General features: G+C 42.2%; 1 protein-coding gene across 17 annotated transcripts in view; it reads right to left on the reverse strand.

Annotated features, from left to right (window-relative positions):
* TCF4 (transcription factor 4) overlaps positions 1-18,060 on the reverse strand; it is a 1,236,777-nt gene that overhangs the window by 313,634 nt on the left and 905,083 nt on the right. The window contains exon 1 of one of the 17 annotated variants that reach the window (XM_069627026.1): positions 13,250-13,747. The exons of 15 other annotated variants lie outside the window; for them this stretch is intronic. In XM_069627026.1, the coding sequence (XP_069483127.1) occupies positions 13,250-13,318 (69 nt within the window). In that variant the 5' untranslated portion in view covers positions 13,319-13,747. Of the gene's footprint in view, positions 1-13,249; positions 13,748-18,060 lie in introns of those variants that run through there. One more of the 17 variants, XM_069627027.1, reaches the window with a different exon arrangement.

The following is an 18,060-nucleotide window of genomic DNA, read 5'->3' on the forward strand; positions in this document are numbered from 1 at the left end:
TATTTCATCAAGCTCTTGGCACAAATTTGCCCGTTACTTGATGTAAGCAGCTGTGCCACCCTAGCGCGAGCCATTATCGGGTCTCGCATTGACTACTGTTCAAGCCTACTACAGGGCATAGGACAAGGCGAACTTAACTACCTTCAGGTGGTCCAGAATAATGTTGTCAGAGTGGTCTGTGGCCTGCACATGTTTGACCATGTATCCGAGGAAAGAATCTCTGTATTGGCTCCCATGAAAACGTGTATTGCGCATTCCTGTACTTTGGAAAAAGTTCAACCTACTTGTCTTTGCTGGTAAATTTACCAGCAAGACATACACTCAGACCTAACAACTCTGGCTTCCTGCTGATCCCTAAAGCCAAAGTGAAGATGGTGTTGGATGGCTCCTTTCCAATGGTAGGATCTTGCTTCTGGAATGCATCGCCACCAGAGCTGAGGTTGTGCGCATCCCTGGCATCCTTTAAACCTATTTGAATGATAGCCCAGCATCCTTCAACATTTGTGGAAGTCCAAACTGTCTGAATATTGGTCCAACTAGGTATGGCCCCAAGAGTTAGGTTTCAGGTTTCTTGGTTGTATGTTTAGTTCTGCGCTTCCATGGCTGTGGGCCTTGTCCCAGCGCATTATAAATAAAATAAATTACACTGCCATAGCAGACTAGTTAGTAGATGCGCAACGCACACCCAGTAAATCGTGAGACCCAAGTGGATGCATTGGTTGACTAACAACTGGACAATCTAGCTCACGCGACTGGGCCAAGCACTAGTTTCATTTTTCAGGAAAAGGCCATGATGGGGATTTAAATGCCCCCTTTCCAGCTGATCATAATATGGACAACTGGCTCCTACAGGCGGATCACATCCGGCAGGAAAAGGACGCCACTTGTTGGTCTAGTCACTGGCAGGTTCTTCCTGCTACTCTGGCCAAGTTCCAAGTGAAGCTCTTAACATGTAAGAACTTATGTCACTGGCCACCCCCTCCCATCTCCATCAATCTCTGGGAGCTCCAACGGAACCATGAGTGTCCCAACTTGACTTCCAAGATACTGACACTGCCAATTTCACTGCAGCTGGATCTCTTAAAGTCCTACACTGCTTACCCTTGCATTTATCAGCACACCACCCCTTGCTAACATTAACGATTGTATCTAACCAAATTTAAATGTTTAGTTGGTCCCATCCCTTTCTCCCTATCCCACCGTGAACACATCACACAGGTCCTGGTATATTTTCCTATGGCTTTTACATCCAACCACCACTATTTTTCCACCTTACTTTACTTTGTCTTTCACTCACTCTCATCCTCCCTCCCTTCCTCCCTTTTTGCGCCAAGTTCTGGATGGTGCCTTAACTGACATCTCCTGCCCACACTTCTTGCCATTTCAGTCTTCACCCCCAACTTGAACTATGCAGTCATGATCCAGAATGTGGGCCCCATGCTTCTATATTAACGTATCCCAGACTTCCTCTAGTCAAGCCTCTTCCCTCCCTTCCAGTCCTTCCTTCCCTTTAGAATCTGGAATACAGCCCGAAGACTTCGCTGTGAGGGTCCTCGATATCCGCATTACTCCCTCTTTCCTCCCCCACCCACTGACTTTCTAAGCAATATTTTATCATTGGGCGCATCAGAACAACAAATAAACCGAATAAACATTGAGGGTATACCGAGAAAACTGTAGAGCCAATCACTGCAAGGAATATTAGTGTTTATTCAGCAGAGACTCCTCTGATACAAATTGTGTAGAGATTTAAAAATGTAATGGCCAAATTCTTGGGGTTCTATTTAATATGGCAATAGGTGCTGCTAGCTGTGAAAGAAAAATTCCAGGGGAGCAATACATGATAGGTTTCCAGAGAGGGTCAGGAGGATGCGAGGTCACTGGTGGTTGCAGGGCAAGATGTACTGTGTTGGATGAGAGGTTACTGAAGCGTTAAGTCCGTTTTTAAGGAACTGTTGATGCACTGGAAACCTAATACAGGGCACATTATTTTCTGGAGATTTTACATTTGTGAGCTTGAGGTCTGGCTATTTCATGTCTCTTGGGCTACTTTGCCTTTCTACACTAGATGGGATTCCATAGCCATATAAGCATGGATGTGGTACGCAACAGGTCTTGTAGACATTGAAGGCGTGGAGGGGCAATCAATGGGAGTCTATCAGGGTTGGTGTAATGTAGTTGCATTTTCGTAGTTCACTGATTAGTCATGCACCTGCTTGTAAGAATCTACAGGTATGCTAGTGAAGTTTCAGAGATTCCCAATGCCAAAGCCAGGCGATTGAGAACAAGAATGGCTGTTCTGAAGTTAGATTCATTATGTCATGTCAGGGCATCATGAATTGCCAGGGTTAAGAGATTGTGATTTGATCAACATAAAAGTAACGAACTCAAGCAGAAAGAAAATTACAACTAGAGTATGCCAGTGCTAGCAAGTAAAGATACAAAAATCACTGGGCAAACAGTAGCAAAATACATTCAATAAAAAATAAAAACTAAAACAAATCTTTAAGGTAGTGCAATATTAAATTGGAAAAAGAAATGTAATGCTATGCACTTGCATAACTATCAAATGCCTTGGTGGAAATAAAGGAAATTAAGAATCATTCACTTTTTTTATCTGCACTACATGGGTCCTGAATCAGTATATGTCCATTTTGTTTGTTTTTATAGGATTTTGTGTCTTCATGACAAGTTTTTCATTTGCAATGAATGCAAACTATGCCCGGATTGGAGAACATTTGTTCTGGATGTCTAACTTGACCATGTCGGAGTACTCATGTATCAATGCAGGATCTGTGCCAAGAAAGGGGTGACTCGTTACAGAGTAATTGCGACATGAAGACACACTTATTAGGTTGCATTTCGTTTCCAAGTTTTTTTATATTAATTTCTCGTTATGAGGCCAGCACAGTAACCCACAAAACAATCAGACGCCTAGGCTTCCACAGAACACACTACGATAAATGATGGCAGTGGGGGGAGAGGAATGGAACAATTTTGAACCATCAACTGCTGAATCAACAAATTACCAGAATTCCACAAATATTGCCGCAGGCTACATTACTATGTACAGTCAAATGGACAACAATTGTGGGCATCTTCCAGATAAATTCACACTTTCTACTTCACTAGGAACACATGTGTATGTTTCCATGCATTTTTTGTAGATTTCTGGTATGCCTTATTTTATTTATTTATTTTAGTTCTTGTTAGGCGCCACATGCTCGTGGGCCTCAGGGCGCACAGAAAACGAAAACAAGACAAAAAAAACATTAAAAGATTTTCCATATTAAAAAGGCATTCCATTCAATTAAAACTTCTAAACAATGCAAACTTGCCAATAGTTGTGGAGAAAAGAGTATGAAAATACAAATTACTGTTGAATTCTCAAGTATGGCAGAAATATCAGGTACTATTCCTTACATATTTTCATCAATATTCCAACAACAGTTTCAGCGAGAAGTCAATTTTTCATACTTTGGTACTTTCTGTACTTTGCAAAAAAAAAATCTGTAGAACGGTATGCAGAGGTTTGCTTATAGTTCTAGCAAAAAAGCTTTTCATTAATGAACATTCCTTCAGCATGTACAACTTTGACAAACTCTATATTATTAATTCCTGAGGAAATATCCACATCACTCAGAGTAAATGGAGAGCTTGTTTGCTCACTGCAACCTTTTCTTTTTAATCCACAAATGTATCTTTATTTTCTACTGAGATAAATTCCACTGACAAAATGGATTCCTCTGCGTCATAAAAGGCAGTTTGAGGAGGGCATCAAACGTTATGGGATATTTATTTTAGTTTTCCTCTCCGGAGTAAGATAATCCAGCTTTAATACTAAGCAATTCTTTTTTAACGAGAGTCACATTGACTATGAAAACGTATTTCTGTACACTTGGAAATGTGGTACACATTGCCCGTTAAACAAAACTGTCCAGTCTACTATAAACTAGTTACATAAGTAGAAAGTGACTCTGAAGTGACAATTGAAATCCACCAAAGTATTCTTAAGTGCATTATTTTGATTCCACCATTTAAGTGTTTGATTGTCATGCCTATGGGGAATCTGATAGATTAGGCAATATCGGGTTAGAGGCTCCTTTGCATACGGATTAAAATGTGAAGCGTCTATATTAGCTAAAAGCCTGCTGGGGGAATGTGCACCAACTTGGAATTCCCAGCACAATTCTTTCATTGGTTCTAAAGGATTAATGTTACTTTCCTAACTAAGCTGCTTTACCTATGCGTTTGGAGACTAGATGGGAGATCAGTACAGATGGGTCCCCTATTGTCTGCTCTGATATAAGGCACAATGTAGAGATATGAAGTGAACTGTCCTGTACTGAGGACACCCAGATGTATACCTTGATCCAATGCAAGTGCAAGAGCCCATTTAGAGCACAAGCACCCTTTCTGAAGGAGGTAGTCGGCTGCCTGGAGAAAAATGTTTAAATGCGTTCCCCAGATATGTTAGAAGAACTGGTTACAGAACTAGAGAACAGACAGATTAGGAAAGAGGGAGTGAACTACCATTAGAAAATGGTATGAGTGCACTCCTAGTCTCCTATTCGACCTCATACTACACACACAAGGATATGTAGCTTCAGTCCTGCCTTTCTTTTCTAATTGGAGGGGGCTATTAAAGGTTTCCACCCTTTCTCGGCAGCTCCAGAATAGGAGTCCATAAGTCCATGCCTTTTCTCAATGCAACGTGTCTGTGGGACTATATGCAAAGATTCATTACCAGAGTGATCAGACAAGTGCAGCTTGCTGAGAAAGGGATTGCATATTTCAGGTATAGAATTCACATACTTCACTATATGAAATGGCACACTTCTACCTGTAATATCAAGTTTAATGTGTGTGATTTTATCTGGGTTTAAGACAAATTTACAAATTGGAACATACCTGTCAGAGAGCACTGAACGGAATCCTGCGGCTCTCAGATGGAGTGCATCTATCCAGCCTCGAGGTACTCAACTGTACTAATGCTCTGTGGTAGCAGGTTGGGTTTATGCATACCATTTAAAAATCTATTCTATTGCAAATGTACATCTTTTAAATGTAACAAGTGCAAGCATACATAGCTCTTCAATCCAAATGACTGAGACTATTTTATTTCATCTGTTTGTGTTATTTTACACATATCGAAATGCCACCCACACACCACCTCCCTGCCACTGTTGCAAGAGCTTTTCTTATGAGGTAGGTTCATGCAGGGAAATTGTGGACTGTGGTGTCTGAAGGACAAACTGAACAACATTAAAAACAAGCCCCTCTCCTCAACCTTCAGTCTCCTCTGCACCCACTTTCCTCTTTTGAAGCTGAGCAGTATAAAACTCTACTGACAACACGATAGCTGCAATGCATACAACTTTGTCAGGATGGTGGGAGAATTGTAAAGTGTCTTTCACAATGCTTTACAGTATCGTTTGTTCCTTGGGTTCGTCAAAAACAACAATGTACATATTCCAAGACTCTAGGTCAACAAAAGTCTTGGAATACAACAAAAAGTCTCTGGATACCACACAAAACAGTCAGCGAGTTGTGCACTCATCAAATCATGGATCCCTTTCTGTCATATACCCTTGGTCTCTCCTTCTCTACATTAAGGTTATTGGCTTCTTCTCCTCTCTAGTGACAATACTGCTTATCACAATCTCTTGGCTCAGGGAGAGATCGCATATCTGCTTACTCTTAGCTCTCCCCCTTAAACCCACAGTCTTCTTTCATTCACCATATTGCTCCTTACTCCTGGTGTCCCTTTTCTTCACTTTTTCTCCTCCATGGTCACCAGCAACCTCTTCCTGAACACATTGGTCTACCTTTCCTCTCCATGTAGTTCTATCAGCCCCCATTTCACATCAGCAAAATTATGTCCTCTTCACCTGATGTTGTTCCTTTCCTCCTCACTCGTTTCGGCTCCTTCCTCCTTTCCTTAACTCATCTGATCTCCTTTCACCCCCTTCACACTCCTGATATCCCTACATATTACCTCCCTATTAGTCAACGCCACCTATCCTGATTGCCTCCTTGCAGATGCTCAAACTCCTCCTGCTCTCGTCCCAAGCTTCCTCCAAACTCCCACTCTGTAACTCGTCGGCTCTGCGCTCTGAATCTCAGCTACTCTGCAAGGTCACATGAGCTGTCCGAGCATGCCTAGTCACTGGGAGACAGTGTAGTTCTGATCAGTTGGAGGGAGTCTTTAAATAGGCCATCTGACATCTTGGAATTGATTCTGGAGAGTTCACATGTGTTAAGGGGCTTAAGCAGCAGCTCCCTCACTCTTTTGCTGCAGAAAACTCATCCCTCCATCCAGAGTTAATTTTGGTTCCGTTCTGTGGCCAGCAGGTCAATCTGTGTGTTGTAAGAAATGTCTGTGGAAAGCCCAGCAAACAGTTCTCTTTATATTTTATGTATTTCCTTTATTCACTTTAAAGAGGGGAAAGGCTCTGCTTTCACCCGTCACGCTGGCTTTTAAAGAAAGGGACAAGTGGTGTACATTTCCAGAGACTGTTCTATGGGGCTGCAAAGTACCATTTTGAGTTGCTTGGGTCTTCAGCATAGCGTTTGTGCCGCAAAAAGTGAGACTATGAGAAGCAGGGGTTTTCTTTGGTCCATTTCCTCCTGGATCCATATTTCTCTTTCCCTTATCTGGTCCAGGTGTTTCTTCTGAACCTGAGATTTCGTGCCGAGGTCCATGTGACAAAGCCAACAAGGTCTCTTTCTCAGAGAGGGCAAGTCTTTGGAGAGGTAGATCATTATTACAACCAGAGGCTTCTTGATTAAGCCACCATCTTCCTTCAAAGCTTGAGATTACCTCTTTGCAATGGCTTCAATAGATTCTGAATGGCAGGCCCAGCAAGCTGTCCATGAAGTCCATGGTGGGAAAGCATATTTGTTATGTTCCATTTTGTATCCAGACTCTCCCCGATCCTGGAAAGGATGTCCCCGAAGTTTGAACAAGGTTAGACACTACATTGGGACTGACCTACTTGCTGTGCATCAAGCACCATACCCCATGAGAAAAGAGTTGCTCTCTGGTTTTTTGGGAGCTACGAGATGCTTGGTTAAAGGGACAGCTTGTGGTCCATACACTAGAAGGGTAGCTGCTACAGCAACGCATATCATTGCATAGGACCAACAGGAAATTGACAAGTAGCACCGCTACTTAAGATTCAGAATGAGGGAAAAGAACCTCTGTTGGTTCAGATGGTTATTCAAGGACTTCTGGCAAGTTCTCTTGGCTAGGAATGCTAGGTCATCTAGCAACAGTCCGTTTCCCCCGAATTGGTGTTGAAATGTAGGCATTCCTGGGACGCATTCCCCGAATTCAGAGCTGTAGATTACCGTGATGTAAGACATATCGATGTGCTTTTCCAAAGTATTGGAGGGATATGGTGTGTTCCCTGCCTGTGGTGCTGAACATAAGTTTGCTGAAAAATATGTATGTGCTTCATTACCTTCAGTCATAAGGCAACACGGGTCTCTAAAATGAAAACCCTTGTGTTGGTCATTTCTACTTAGGCACGCCAGCTTGGAGGATAATGTCAACAGAGAATGCTGCAGCATACTCCTGAAAAGTTTCTCTAACAAAATTACCGTGCAAAGGGCCACTGTTGTGAAAAATGAATCGCACTCACGCATCAATAAAACCCAACTGAAATTGTGACGGTGAAGACTTCGCTATTTCCATGGGACCAAACATTGAGCTAGGCTGGGAAACCATAGATCAATGACGCTGGCCTCCGATTCCAATCCTGTGCCCATTTTCCAACACCGAAATGTACACCAGCATTAAGCCTCTAGACCAATCCTGCTGCGATAAAAGACTAGACCATGCTGGGTTCAGACTGTCATTTTTCCGACATTGTCTCAATAGTCAATGAATTCCGGTATCCTATACAGTGTTAACTGCACTAAATTTCCCAATAATTTGTTAAGTGGGGTGCCTTTCTTTTATGGACAGGAGTACTTCATTTTCAGTTTTTAGCTTTGTATACTTTTCTTAATACGAATGTATGAAAAGTGATGGTTTTGTTAAAATGTATTGATTATTCATGCGCGTCTGGTATTATTCCTGAAGTGAAGCACTGTGCTCGGTCTGCTGCAAAACAGGCAGTGGCCTCAATAAGCTGCCTTTTTGCCAGTCTGACCCGGTCTGATTCGGCACAACTTTTGAAATAGTCCTTGCATGCTTTCACCAACCACACCATTGTGGGGGTGAGCAGGGCAGCTGGGGCGGATCTTTCACTTCCATTTAATTTCAGTTATTGATCTGGGTTTCAAGTGCAATGCAGCCCTTCATATGATGCAGCATATTTAGGTCATCTCATACACAAATATTTGCATTAAAAACATGATGGCATTCCACCATTTTTCCCGACTACCAACGCACGTTTAAAACCTATTCTGAGTGACAAGTTTGTCCTTCAGTAGGTATAGTATATAATCCTAAAAATGTGTATTATGTATTTGAAAGTGGCAAATATGTTTAGGATATCTACAACTCTTTATATGAAAGTAACCCATCTCGTAAAAGTACATTGCTCACATAATTCTAGGCTCTGAATTGCCATTTATTGTGCTGGAAGATAAATTAGCATTTTCGCAGCATCATGCTGGTGCGATTACCACAGATTCTGCATGCACCTTCGACTGTTCTTCTGAGGAAATGATGCCGAGTCGCAGCTAACAAGCTCATTTTTAGTAAGTTGAGACCATACAGAGGATGTGTGTAGGGTTGGGGTGCAACTAAGGGCCTGCACTTTATCAAATTCATCAGACTCTGTTCATCTAACAGTGCACACCACAGTGGCTTAGTTAGCTTCATATAATGCTCTATGTGTTTAAAGACTTGTATACAAAGCACAGACAAAACGACCTTGTGTAAAGAAATTCCTACAAAGTCCCCTTTCATAGGATTCTGCAGCAATTTCACAGTGAATTTGATGTAATGTAAAACACATTTGGACTTGAACAGGAAGAAAACAATTCTTCAATAGGATTTCGTGTAAGTTATTTGGATAGAAGTGTAAAGACATTAGATGTTTATGTCAACCCGAACCCTGCAGTCTTGAATCCATACCTATGAAAGGAGTCCGTTTTGGGGAATGATACCACACGTTATTGCATGGCAAGCACATGCGTCCCCCTCTGGGATTTTCAGAAATTGGAAGCATAATATCTGCCATGTGGGAAGTTGGCATACAGAAGCTTCAGCAGGCAATCAAAGCAGCGCCTGAACAAGCACCATTTCAGGGCTAGCACTGTAGAACATTGTGTTTATCTGCATGTGCCTTAGTAATATTCATCCCATCGATGTCTCCATCACATTCAATGGAAACCGATAAGCAGTTGGTCTTATTTCCACTAATAAATGTAGCACTTAGAAAAATATTCCTTTTGAAAACTGCAAAATACTAAAATTAAATGCCCATAACTGCAGGATATAAAGTATAGCTGCAGACCAAATTCAAATCAATGCACATTGCCTGCATATATTGCTATTAATGCAATGTTTCTATACAGAATATGCTTTTTTGCATTTGTTCATGGTTACAATTAAGTCTAAAATAATTAATGAAAACTGTATGTTCCTTAAAATCTTTTACAAAGCTACATCCTTTTTAACATTCTAGTCAGATGTCCTTGTATACCTTGTTCTAACACAAGAATGCACTCAAAATGTGTTGCATTATTAATAGTTATATTTTTACGCGACTATGTATACTTAAAAAAACAATATGTATGGACGTCTTTGACATAAAAGTACCTTTAACAAAGTTGGGATCATTTTAAATTTTGAGGGAAAAACAATTGTGATTGTTTAGAAGTGGAAAAGCTTTGAGACACAAGATAAACTGACCCATTGTTATTGCAATTGCATTCATAATAAATCATTTCACCTCTGATGTTGACCCTACACTTTAATTCATACAACAGCACCCAAAAAAAGTAGAATGAAATGTACATAGAAAGACTTTTTTTACACATAAAAGGGGAACATTGTCATACAGGACCTAACTCAGACAGAGCTTAAATATACATAAAACGCAAGCTACCATTAAATTGATTGTGACGTACCACGTTTCATTTTTTTACTTTTAAATATTTCCAGATATGAGAGCAGTGAAATTAATGGAAAATATTAATCTACATTACGTTGAAAACAGATAAGTACAAGATCCACCACTCAAGTTTGTTGTGTTACGGAAATGTGATTTATACCGCAGAATGCCGCTATTTGAATGGTCTCTAGGCAATCTGGTTTATCGGAATTCTCAATATCTGCTTTATGACTGAACATGCATTTGTGGCACTGTCTTTGCAAATGATAGCATTTAATGTTGGAGAGGGATCCCATTGAATGATTTTAGACATAAGTAAAAATCAAATGTAGGGTTCCTCTCAAGTCTAGAGGTTTAAAACAAATGTACAACATTTAAAAATGAAACATTGTTGCTACAGATAACATTTATGCTCTGTTCTGCTTTACAATTTTTAAGTAATTGATGTGTGAAAGTACACGAGTTTCTCTTCAAAAACTCTGTCCAGAATATTTTTAACATCCGTTCATGCCTGTGTTCCCCCTAAAGGATGATGGCTCCTGCAGCTTACTTTCAATTGAGGAAAAGAATAAATGTAAAAAATGTAAGTCCATCAGAAATGTGTACATGATGGGTTTAGCTCTAGATAGTCCAACATGATTTCAAAACGTGTGAAGAAAATAAGCCGCTAAAAGCCGCGGATAAACACAAAGCGTTTTTTCAACAGTCAGAGCATGCCACTCACATTCTCCGCAAGATGCCTGGCACCAAATCAAAAACTGTACAATGGAGGAATCTGTGCCAACGCAATGTGTATGCTATAATAAACAAAAACTGTTTGTGGAACGAGCACAGAAAGCTTTTTCATGGTTGGCCATTGGCATCTCAAGATGGTTTTACAGCGGTAGCTCTTACACCATATACCAATCTACAAAATGCATACAACATGCAAGCTTGGTGTAAGAAGGCCCTTCAGCGTAGTGCAAAAAAGAATGAGTATAGCGGGTATGTTTGACTAATAACCACACATAGAAGGCATCTGTTAGCAGCCACTAATATAACCACATGGCGTAAGATTTATTTTTATAATTTCTGCCAAAATGCTATACTTCCAGAAAATATTTTTGCAATTCAGTGATGACATGGCCAGGAACAATCTTAGAAAAATAAATCAGGTGAAAAAACTGAATGTATTACTTTATTTTAAAGAGCGTGCTTTAATGTTTTGCATGTACCACATCATCGCCTTATTCCTGGTTAAGTGCCAAACAGGGAAAACCCTGTGCTACTTCATAAAGGATTTCGATTCTTCACGTTTGAACAAAACCACAGAAAGCAAATCAAGTGATGATCAAACTCAAAATTGTAAACATACCTCTGATAGATTTAAAATAGAAATAATACAATCCGACTGGCAAAGCAATGTTCTTTAACAAAACTATGCTGCGAAAGTGAGCCATGCCAGGCAGAGGAATGCCAGCTTTATAGAGGGCACATCTCATCATGGCCTAGACGAAAGGCAGGATGCCGTCAGTCTACACAGAATCGTCACTATCCAATTAATAACATGCATTACCTTAGAAATTGCTAAATGTTGCTTTCTAAATGGCATCTGTTGAGTTAAATTGACATTGCCACAAAATTCTTTAAATTATTAAAAAATGGAGTAAACTACTCACTGCAAAAGGATATCAAGCCATCATTTGAGAATGCCCCTTTAAAAGATTGAAATTTACAATCCCACGTACCCCATACACTTTCCCGGTATAAACAATATATAGAGTGGTGGCTGGACAGGTAGGACTGTCAGGATATCTTCACGTTGGAGCAGAAATAGACCTGGGTTCAAAGAATGCAAACTATTCCACTGACACCTAGACACCAACAAACACTGACAACGAAGTTCAGAGAAGATAGAGCAACCCCACCTCAAATTATTAATTATGGACTATGCACATTTTCAACGATCTCACACAATTGCCTACAGTTAGCAACGGTATCACACATGCTGCCTTTCTGCGCCTCTCCTCCATCCCACCATCCCTCTTATAAATATATACAAATACTGCAGGGTTTCCCAAGGCCCACAGGAAAAAAGAAAACTCCAGATGGCAAGTGTAAACCTTCTGCTGGGGTGATTCACAAAATACCATAGATTTTTCTTCAATAAAGCATTTGTTGTGTTTGGGAAGCGAGAGTAGAAGCCGCAAAGTCCAACTGACTTGGCTGCAATAATGGGCATGAAGGGAGCTTTTTGTTCAAACATGCCATCACTGCAGATTGTTAACACTGTCTTTTGACCATCTCTCATCCCTAGCGTCTCCCACCTCATGTTGACCCCTTTATTCAGCATTCTTGGCATAGTGAACAGCTTTTTGGCAACCTTCTACCAAAGACATTGCACTGTGACACGGTCTCACTTTACATACCACTTGTCTGCTTATATCAAACTGTAGCCGTGTACTTAACTATTGACAGCCCCCTGTTGCACGCCGCCTTATTGCTAATCCTCACTTTTCAATGTTCTCACATTAAGCTTAAAGTCTTTTAACAACGTCTCATTGGAAACACGATTAAATACCATCTCTTGACAATCTATGGCCCATGTCGCTATGCCACCACGCTGATGTCTGCCAATACCACCGTATCTCAGGCACGATCGTTTAACCGTGTGTCAAAAACGACACTGCTTCGTGTACCAAAGTACACGGCCGTTTCATTGCTAACTGTGCCGCTTCCAAAAGCATAAACCTCCAAAATGCTCAAATGCACATTTTCAATGTAATAAAGCACGCATAGTGATTTCAATGTAAACGTTAGGAGGGATACTAATACATACACATATTGCGCTTGCTACTACCACAAAGGACAGCCTCTTAGCGCTATAAAAAGACATGTGAATTATCATTGAAGACTGGTTAGAAACATGTACACACACATAAAAAGGGAGATTGCAGAAAATATAAGGGCTTATCAAAGGGTGCTAAACTCTGTTTTGCAAGCACATTCTAATATTCTGAAAACAGCATAACAAACATTAAATCCTTCAAGGAGCAATAGGGTGATCGCAAGTCAAGGGGGTGATGGAGAGAACAAGAGCTGAAAAACTTTCAAAGCAAAGAGCGCTCCTTGTGATGCCAGTCCCTGCGACAATACAACGTGTCAAAATTACACCTTTAATTAGAGAGTTCGCTTACCGCCTTGCCATTATAGTAGTACATCAAAGAGTTGCCGCCCATGCCCGGGATTGTGTATGCACAGTACATGGTCTCGTGCGCTTTTTTTCCTCCTCCTCCTCAGTGCCACTCTAGCAACTTTTATTTCAAACTCGCTGTCCCTTTTTTCACAACAATTCCTTCAGTTGCATTTTCCCATATGGCCAGGCCAGGCATGGTGAATATGCAAAGCAGGACGAAACCATTCTTGACGTGGAGGGGGGAGATGCAGGCAGGGGAAGGGGGAGGTGGAGGGAAGGAGGTGGCCAAGGCTCTCCTGTCAGACAGTTAACTTTGCACAGCGAACCTGGAAGGAGTCCCAACCCTCGACATAAACCCTAATTCCTAGCACACACGCGGGCGCTTCAACTTTTCCATGGAATTGGTGCGCCGTTCGGGGTTCTTCGTTCCCGTGTCGCTTTTTCCCCCCTTCCCGTTTCCACTCCGCTGCCTTGGGGTAAGAGTGGAACCGGGTCCATTATTGCGCAGAATACAAATGCGGTTAATTGACTCCCTCCCCCCCCCCACAGCCCCCTCTCCTGCGCTTTCTTTTTTTGTTTTAATTTGATTAAAACGCGAGTGGCAGGAAGGGAATCGTATGATGCACATCTAATAACTCCGCCATCTGTCTCTGCTGCTGGCTAGCTCCCAGCATTGTACGCAGCTGCCTGAGAACTCGGCTCAGGGAAAAAGGGAAGGGGGGAGAAGCGTCTCTGACCTCCCCTGGAAAGGGGCGGAGAGTGGGGGCTGTGTGCGCTGCTCCCACTGCCTGGCCGGCCGGTCGGCCAGGCAGGCAGCGCACGGGGCTGCGGAGAGGAAACGCTAACACCGCTCCGGCAGCCCGGAGGCTCTCGTTTTATTTGTGCAAGGAAGGGAGGAAAGCTTCCACTCAAGCTAACTTAATCCCGCTATACAGAGCCGACGAGCTGCGCAAGAGGCAGCCTCTCCAACAAGAAAACAAAAAAAGCGACGCCACCGACACTTCCAGTCAAGAATCAACGCGCATTCTGCTCCCTTTTCACCCAGTGCTCCTCAGATTAACCCCTAAATCCACTGCGGGCTCCAGACAAGAATTACAATTCGTCCTCGCCGCTCTTTTGCCGAAATAACATCAGCCCCCTTGCTGCCACTGCTTCTTCCCGTCAAGCAATAAGTTGCGTCCCGCTCACTGTTTTAGCCCAATAGTCGCAAAACGCGATACACCCAGCGTCTACTTTCAGTCTGAAAACTTCTCGTGCTCGACAACTCGGTCTTTCTAGGCAAAACCCCTCTTGCACAGCGCCAATATGATTTAGTATACACTAGCCGGCAGCAGCACGCCGAGGTGAGCGGCGATGCTGACGGAGGCTAGCCCGAGGAACCGGGCTGTTCTCAGAACACGCATGCCATGCAAGGCGGAGGATCCCTCGCCTTCACAGATCACTCCAGATGCCGAAAAAAGCCTTGGCTCGCGGTTCGCAAATTCAGAGCATCACAGGAAAGGAGGGCCTCTGGGAACGGGTCCCAAGTGGAACTAAACCATTTGCATATGTCGAAGCAAACGCCAGCCATGCGTGCACTGCTACTCCGAGAAGGGACTTTAATAATTCAAAGCACCTATTTCCTTACAACGCAACGTGGTAACAACACACACGATTAATACAATACACGGGGCACTAGTGTGCGTTACATAAGCAGGCGCCCGAGCTATTTATCAGTAGTGTAATGTCTCTATTTTGTTCGGGGAATTGGGGCGGAGAGGGTCGATCTTGTCTGTCTTCATAAGTACTGTTCTGGATATCACCCGAAAAATAAGACATTTATGACCAATTTCATGGACTGTTATTTATCTCTTCACAACCATTGCTTGTCAAGATTCCACGTGTACCCACCCCTGCACAGAGTACAGTGCAGGGCAGCCCCCTGCACTGCAGTTGAACCACTACTGCTGCCAGAAGGCTACCAGTGCACACTGCAAGGCACTGTACGCTTAGACATGGAAACCGAAAATGCGGCTACTCGCTATCCCCTAGCACCTGATTACTGTTTCGAAGTACGGGTACTCCATTAAAAGTACCGGCTTCCTATTGATAATTGCCAGTACTATCTATTTAAATGAAAAGAGCAGGAACTCAGGACCGGCAAGTACCTGCCCATTTAAAGCACTGCCTACCAAATGCTAAAACCGCTGTTGCAGACTCCTGGCTGCATTACGGATCGCAATTAAGATAAGTTATAGATGGGTTCCCAATTGCCATTTATGACAATTCGGGGATTGCACAACGTCGTCAATTCAGTTTGTAGAGCGCGGAACACAAACAGTGACGCCCCACCCAGCTCTCGCTAGATCCGATGTCCTGCATGGGCCCACTTCCTTGTGCTGTTACTTTGATCTTGACTACACATAATGTTAATCGCCACCAGCACGTGCATGAGCTGCTCGAGTTACTAGAACGAAAAGCACTTATGCGATTGTTTTGGAGGCGCTCGGGTGACTGAATTTGGGTTTTATAATGTCACCTTTTCCTAGACGCCAGCATGTCGAAATATTCATACCACTCGAGCAACCACTGAGACTCTTTGTATGCATACGCGTAAAGTGCCACCTTTTATTACAACATTTAATACCGTCGACGATTGTGCGGTTTTTATGTGCTCCAAATGTTAACAGGTGATGGAAGTGAGGCAAAGCCAGGGTGCCATGCGATGTCATCAAGCAACACAACAAGGGATTAGACTAAGACTGTCCTGTTCCAGACAGCAATTAACCTTTACCCGACAACTGCTCGTTTATACAGTCCTTTCATGGACATATTTAATGGGCCCACTTTTAGGGAGTACCATGCTATACCAAGCTATACAGTAGGTCTGTGAGCAGCCTGCATTTTATACACAGGTCATTCCTACGTACATAACTCGCGCTGTCTGTATTTGAGATGCGCGTTTGGGAAGTTACTATGCGCAATCAAGGGGATTTGATCGCACCGTAAGGCGCACATGTACAGCTGAATCACTTTTAAAAAATAACGAAAGGCAAACACGTGTGGGGGGATTTGAATTACAGCAGATCATCCAGATTTTCATCCTCCTGCAGTCTATCAACAGTAATAACGGTTTACTTATGGTGCAACAAAACTGCAAAAAAGTGGTAGCAAGTGTATGCTATAATACATACACGCAAAGTAGTGGTATTTTTTTTCAAACCAGTTTACATTATGATATAAACATGAATTATGTGGCATAGTTAATCCTATACATTATAGATTGAGCAGAGGATACCACAGATGCCACGAACTAGTTTTGCAAGCAGGACCACGCAGAGCAAAAGAGGTTCAAGTCCCAGATCTGCGCTTAGAAACCGCACTTGGGTACGGAATTAGGCATGTCATAAAAGACCAATTAAATAAATAAATAAAAACCAATAGACAGTAAGGGTCATCCAGACGAGGACCCCTTGCTCACTGAGCTCAGAGAGGCACAGCTCCATCCTACTGATGAGACCCAACAAGGCTGAAAACACGTGTATGGGGTTGCTGTTGGTACTTGTTCAGAAGGGAATTGCTATAGCATTTCGGTGCTGGACTGTCCATGTGGACGGGACAAAGACTGATATGCAAATGGCTATTTCCCATCGGTGAGAGGTATAGTGAGCTAAAGTGTGGCTGTGGACTCTCGAGTGGGTACCTTCCCAAAGAATAGGTCAATGGGACGTGTTTGTTTGTTCTTGGAGAGGGTAGCCTTTGGACTATTTATTTAATAACTAAACAAAGAGACATTTAAAACAGTTCAATGATCCGTATGGGAAGGTTGTTTATCATCGTGAAGCTGTTCATGGTAGTATAGGACTATATTAAAGATTATTTTCTCTGCAAAATGTAAAATTAACAGTAAATGGATGTAGGATATATTTTTGTCTGGGATAGGGCTAAAAGTTGTTCAAACTTGAAATCGGATGGATCAGTTTGGGATAAATTAGTGGAGCAAATCGCACATAACCTCCGTTTTGACTGAGGGCTTGCCTAGCATTTGGAGCATTAACCCGGCTTGCAACCGGGTTAGTTGGACTCCTGGCAAGGTTGAGAAAGTTAACACAATCGCCCTACATTTGCTTAATATTACTGCATTGGATTTTCAATTGGATAATTTTGAGATTTGAGGGTTTTGGGACAGAACTATTGGGGATGGGAATTGTGAGGAAAAAAACAGGGTAAACATCCCCTAGGAAGTAGCAGCATGTTTATAATTCTGATTTAGTTCAGGAGAGAAGGATTATGCGTTCCAAGATATAGACTATTAAAAATGGGGCATTATGCCCACTTGATGTGGGGTGAAAATACAGCTCCAGAGTGACAGAGGCCATGCTAGGCCCCTATTGTGACAGTGAAGCTGTCTAATGTGGAGTTCCATTGATATATAAAAACCAGTCCAAAACCGTGATTTCTGACATAAGGCCTAGTGAAATGGAAAGAAATGGGCCTAGTCAACTCTACTAAAATGGACAGGTGCGCAAGTGAAAGGTAATCTACAGAGTACTTAAAAATGATGGATCTGGCCAATGAATGGGAAATAACATGAGGGGATGTAGATTCTGACTTCATGTAAAATGGGAAAAGCACCTTTTTGACAGATTAAAAACTGCAGCAGTACATATGGGAAGATATACATTGAAATAACCATGTAAAAAATACCACAGACGAATTGTGCCTTACATTTAAAAAGCGAAGCCAAATGACATATTTCAGAGAAAGACACTTTTCACAAATAAACTGACATTCAAATGGAAAGGCACACTTGTTGGAGTTTCTATGCAACTG

The sequence above is a fragment of the Ambystoma mexicanum genome, chromosome 6p, assembly GCF_040938575.1.
Source record: "Ambystoma mexicanum isolate Mex_15411 chromosome 6p, UKY_AmexF1_1, whole genome shotgun sequence".
In the NCBI taxonomy this organism is placed as follows: domain Eukaryota; kingdom Metazoa; phylum Chordata; class Amphibia; order Caudata; family Ambystomatidae; genus Ambystoma; species Ambystoma mexicanum.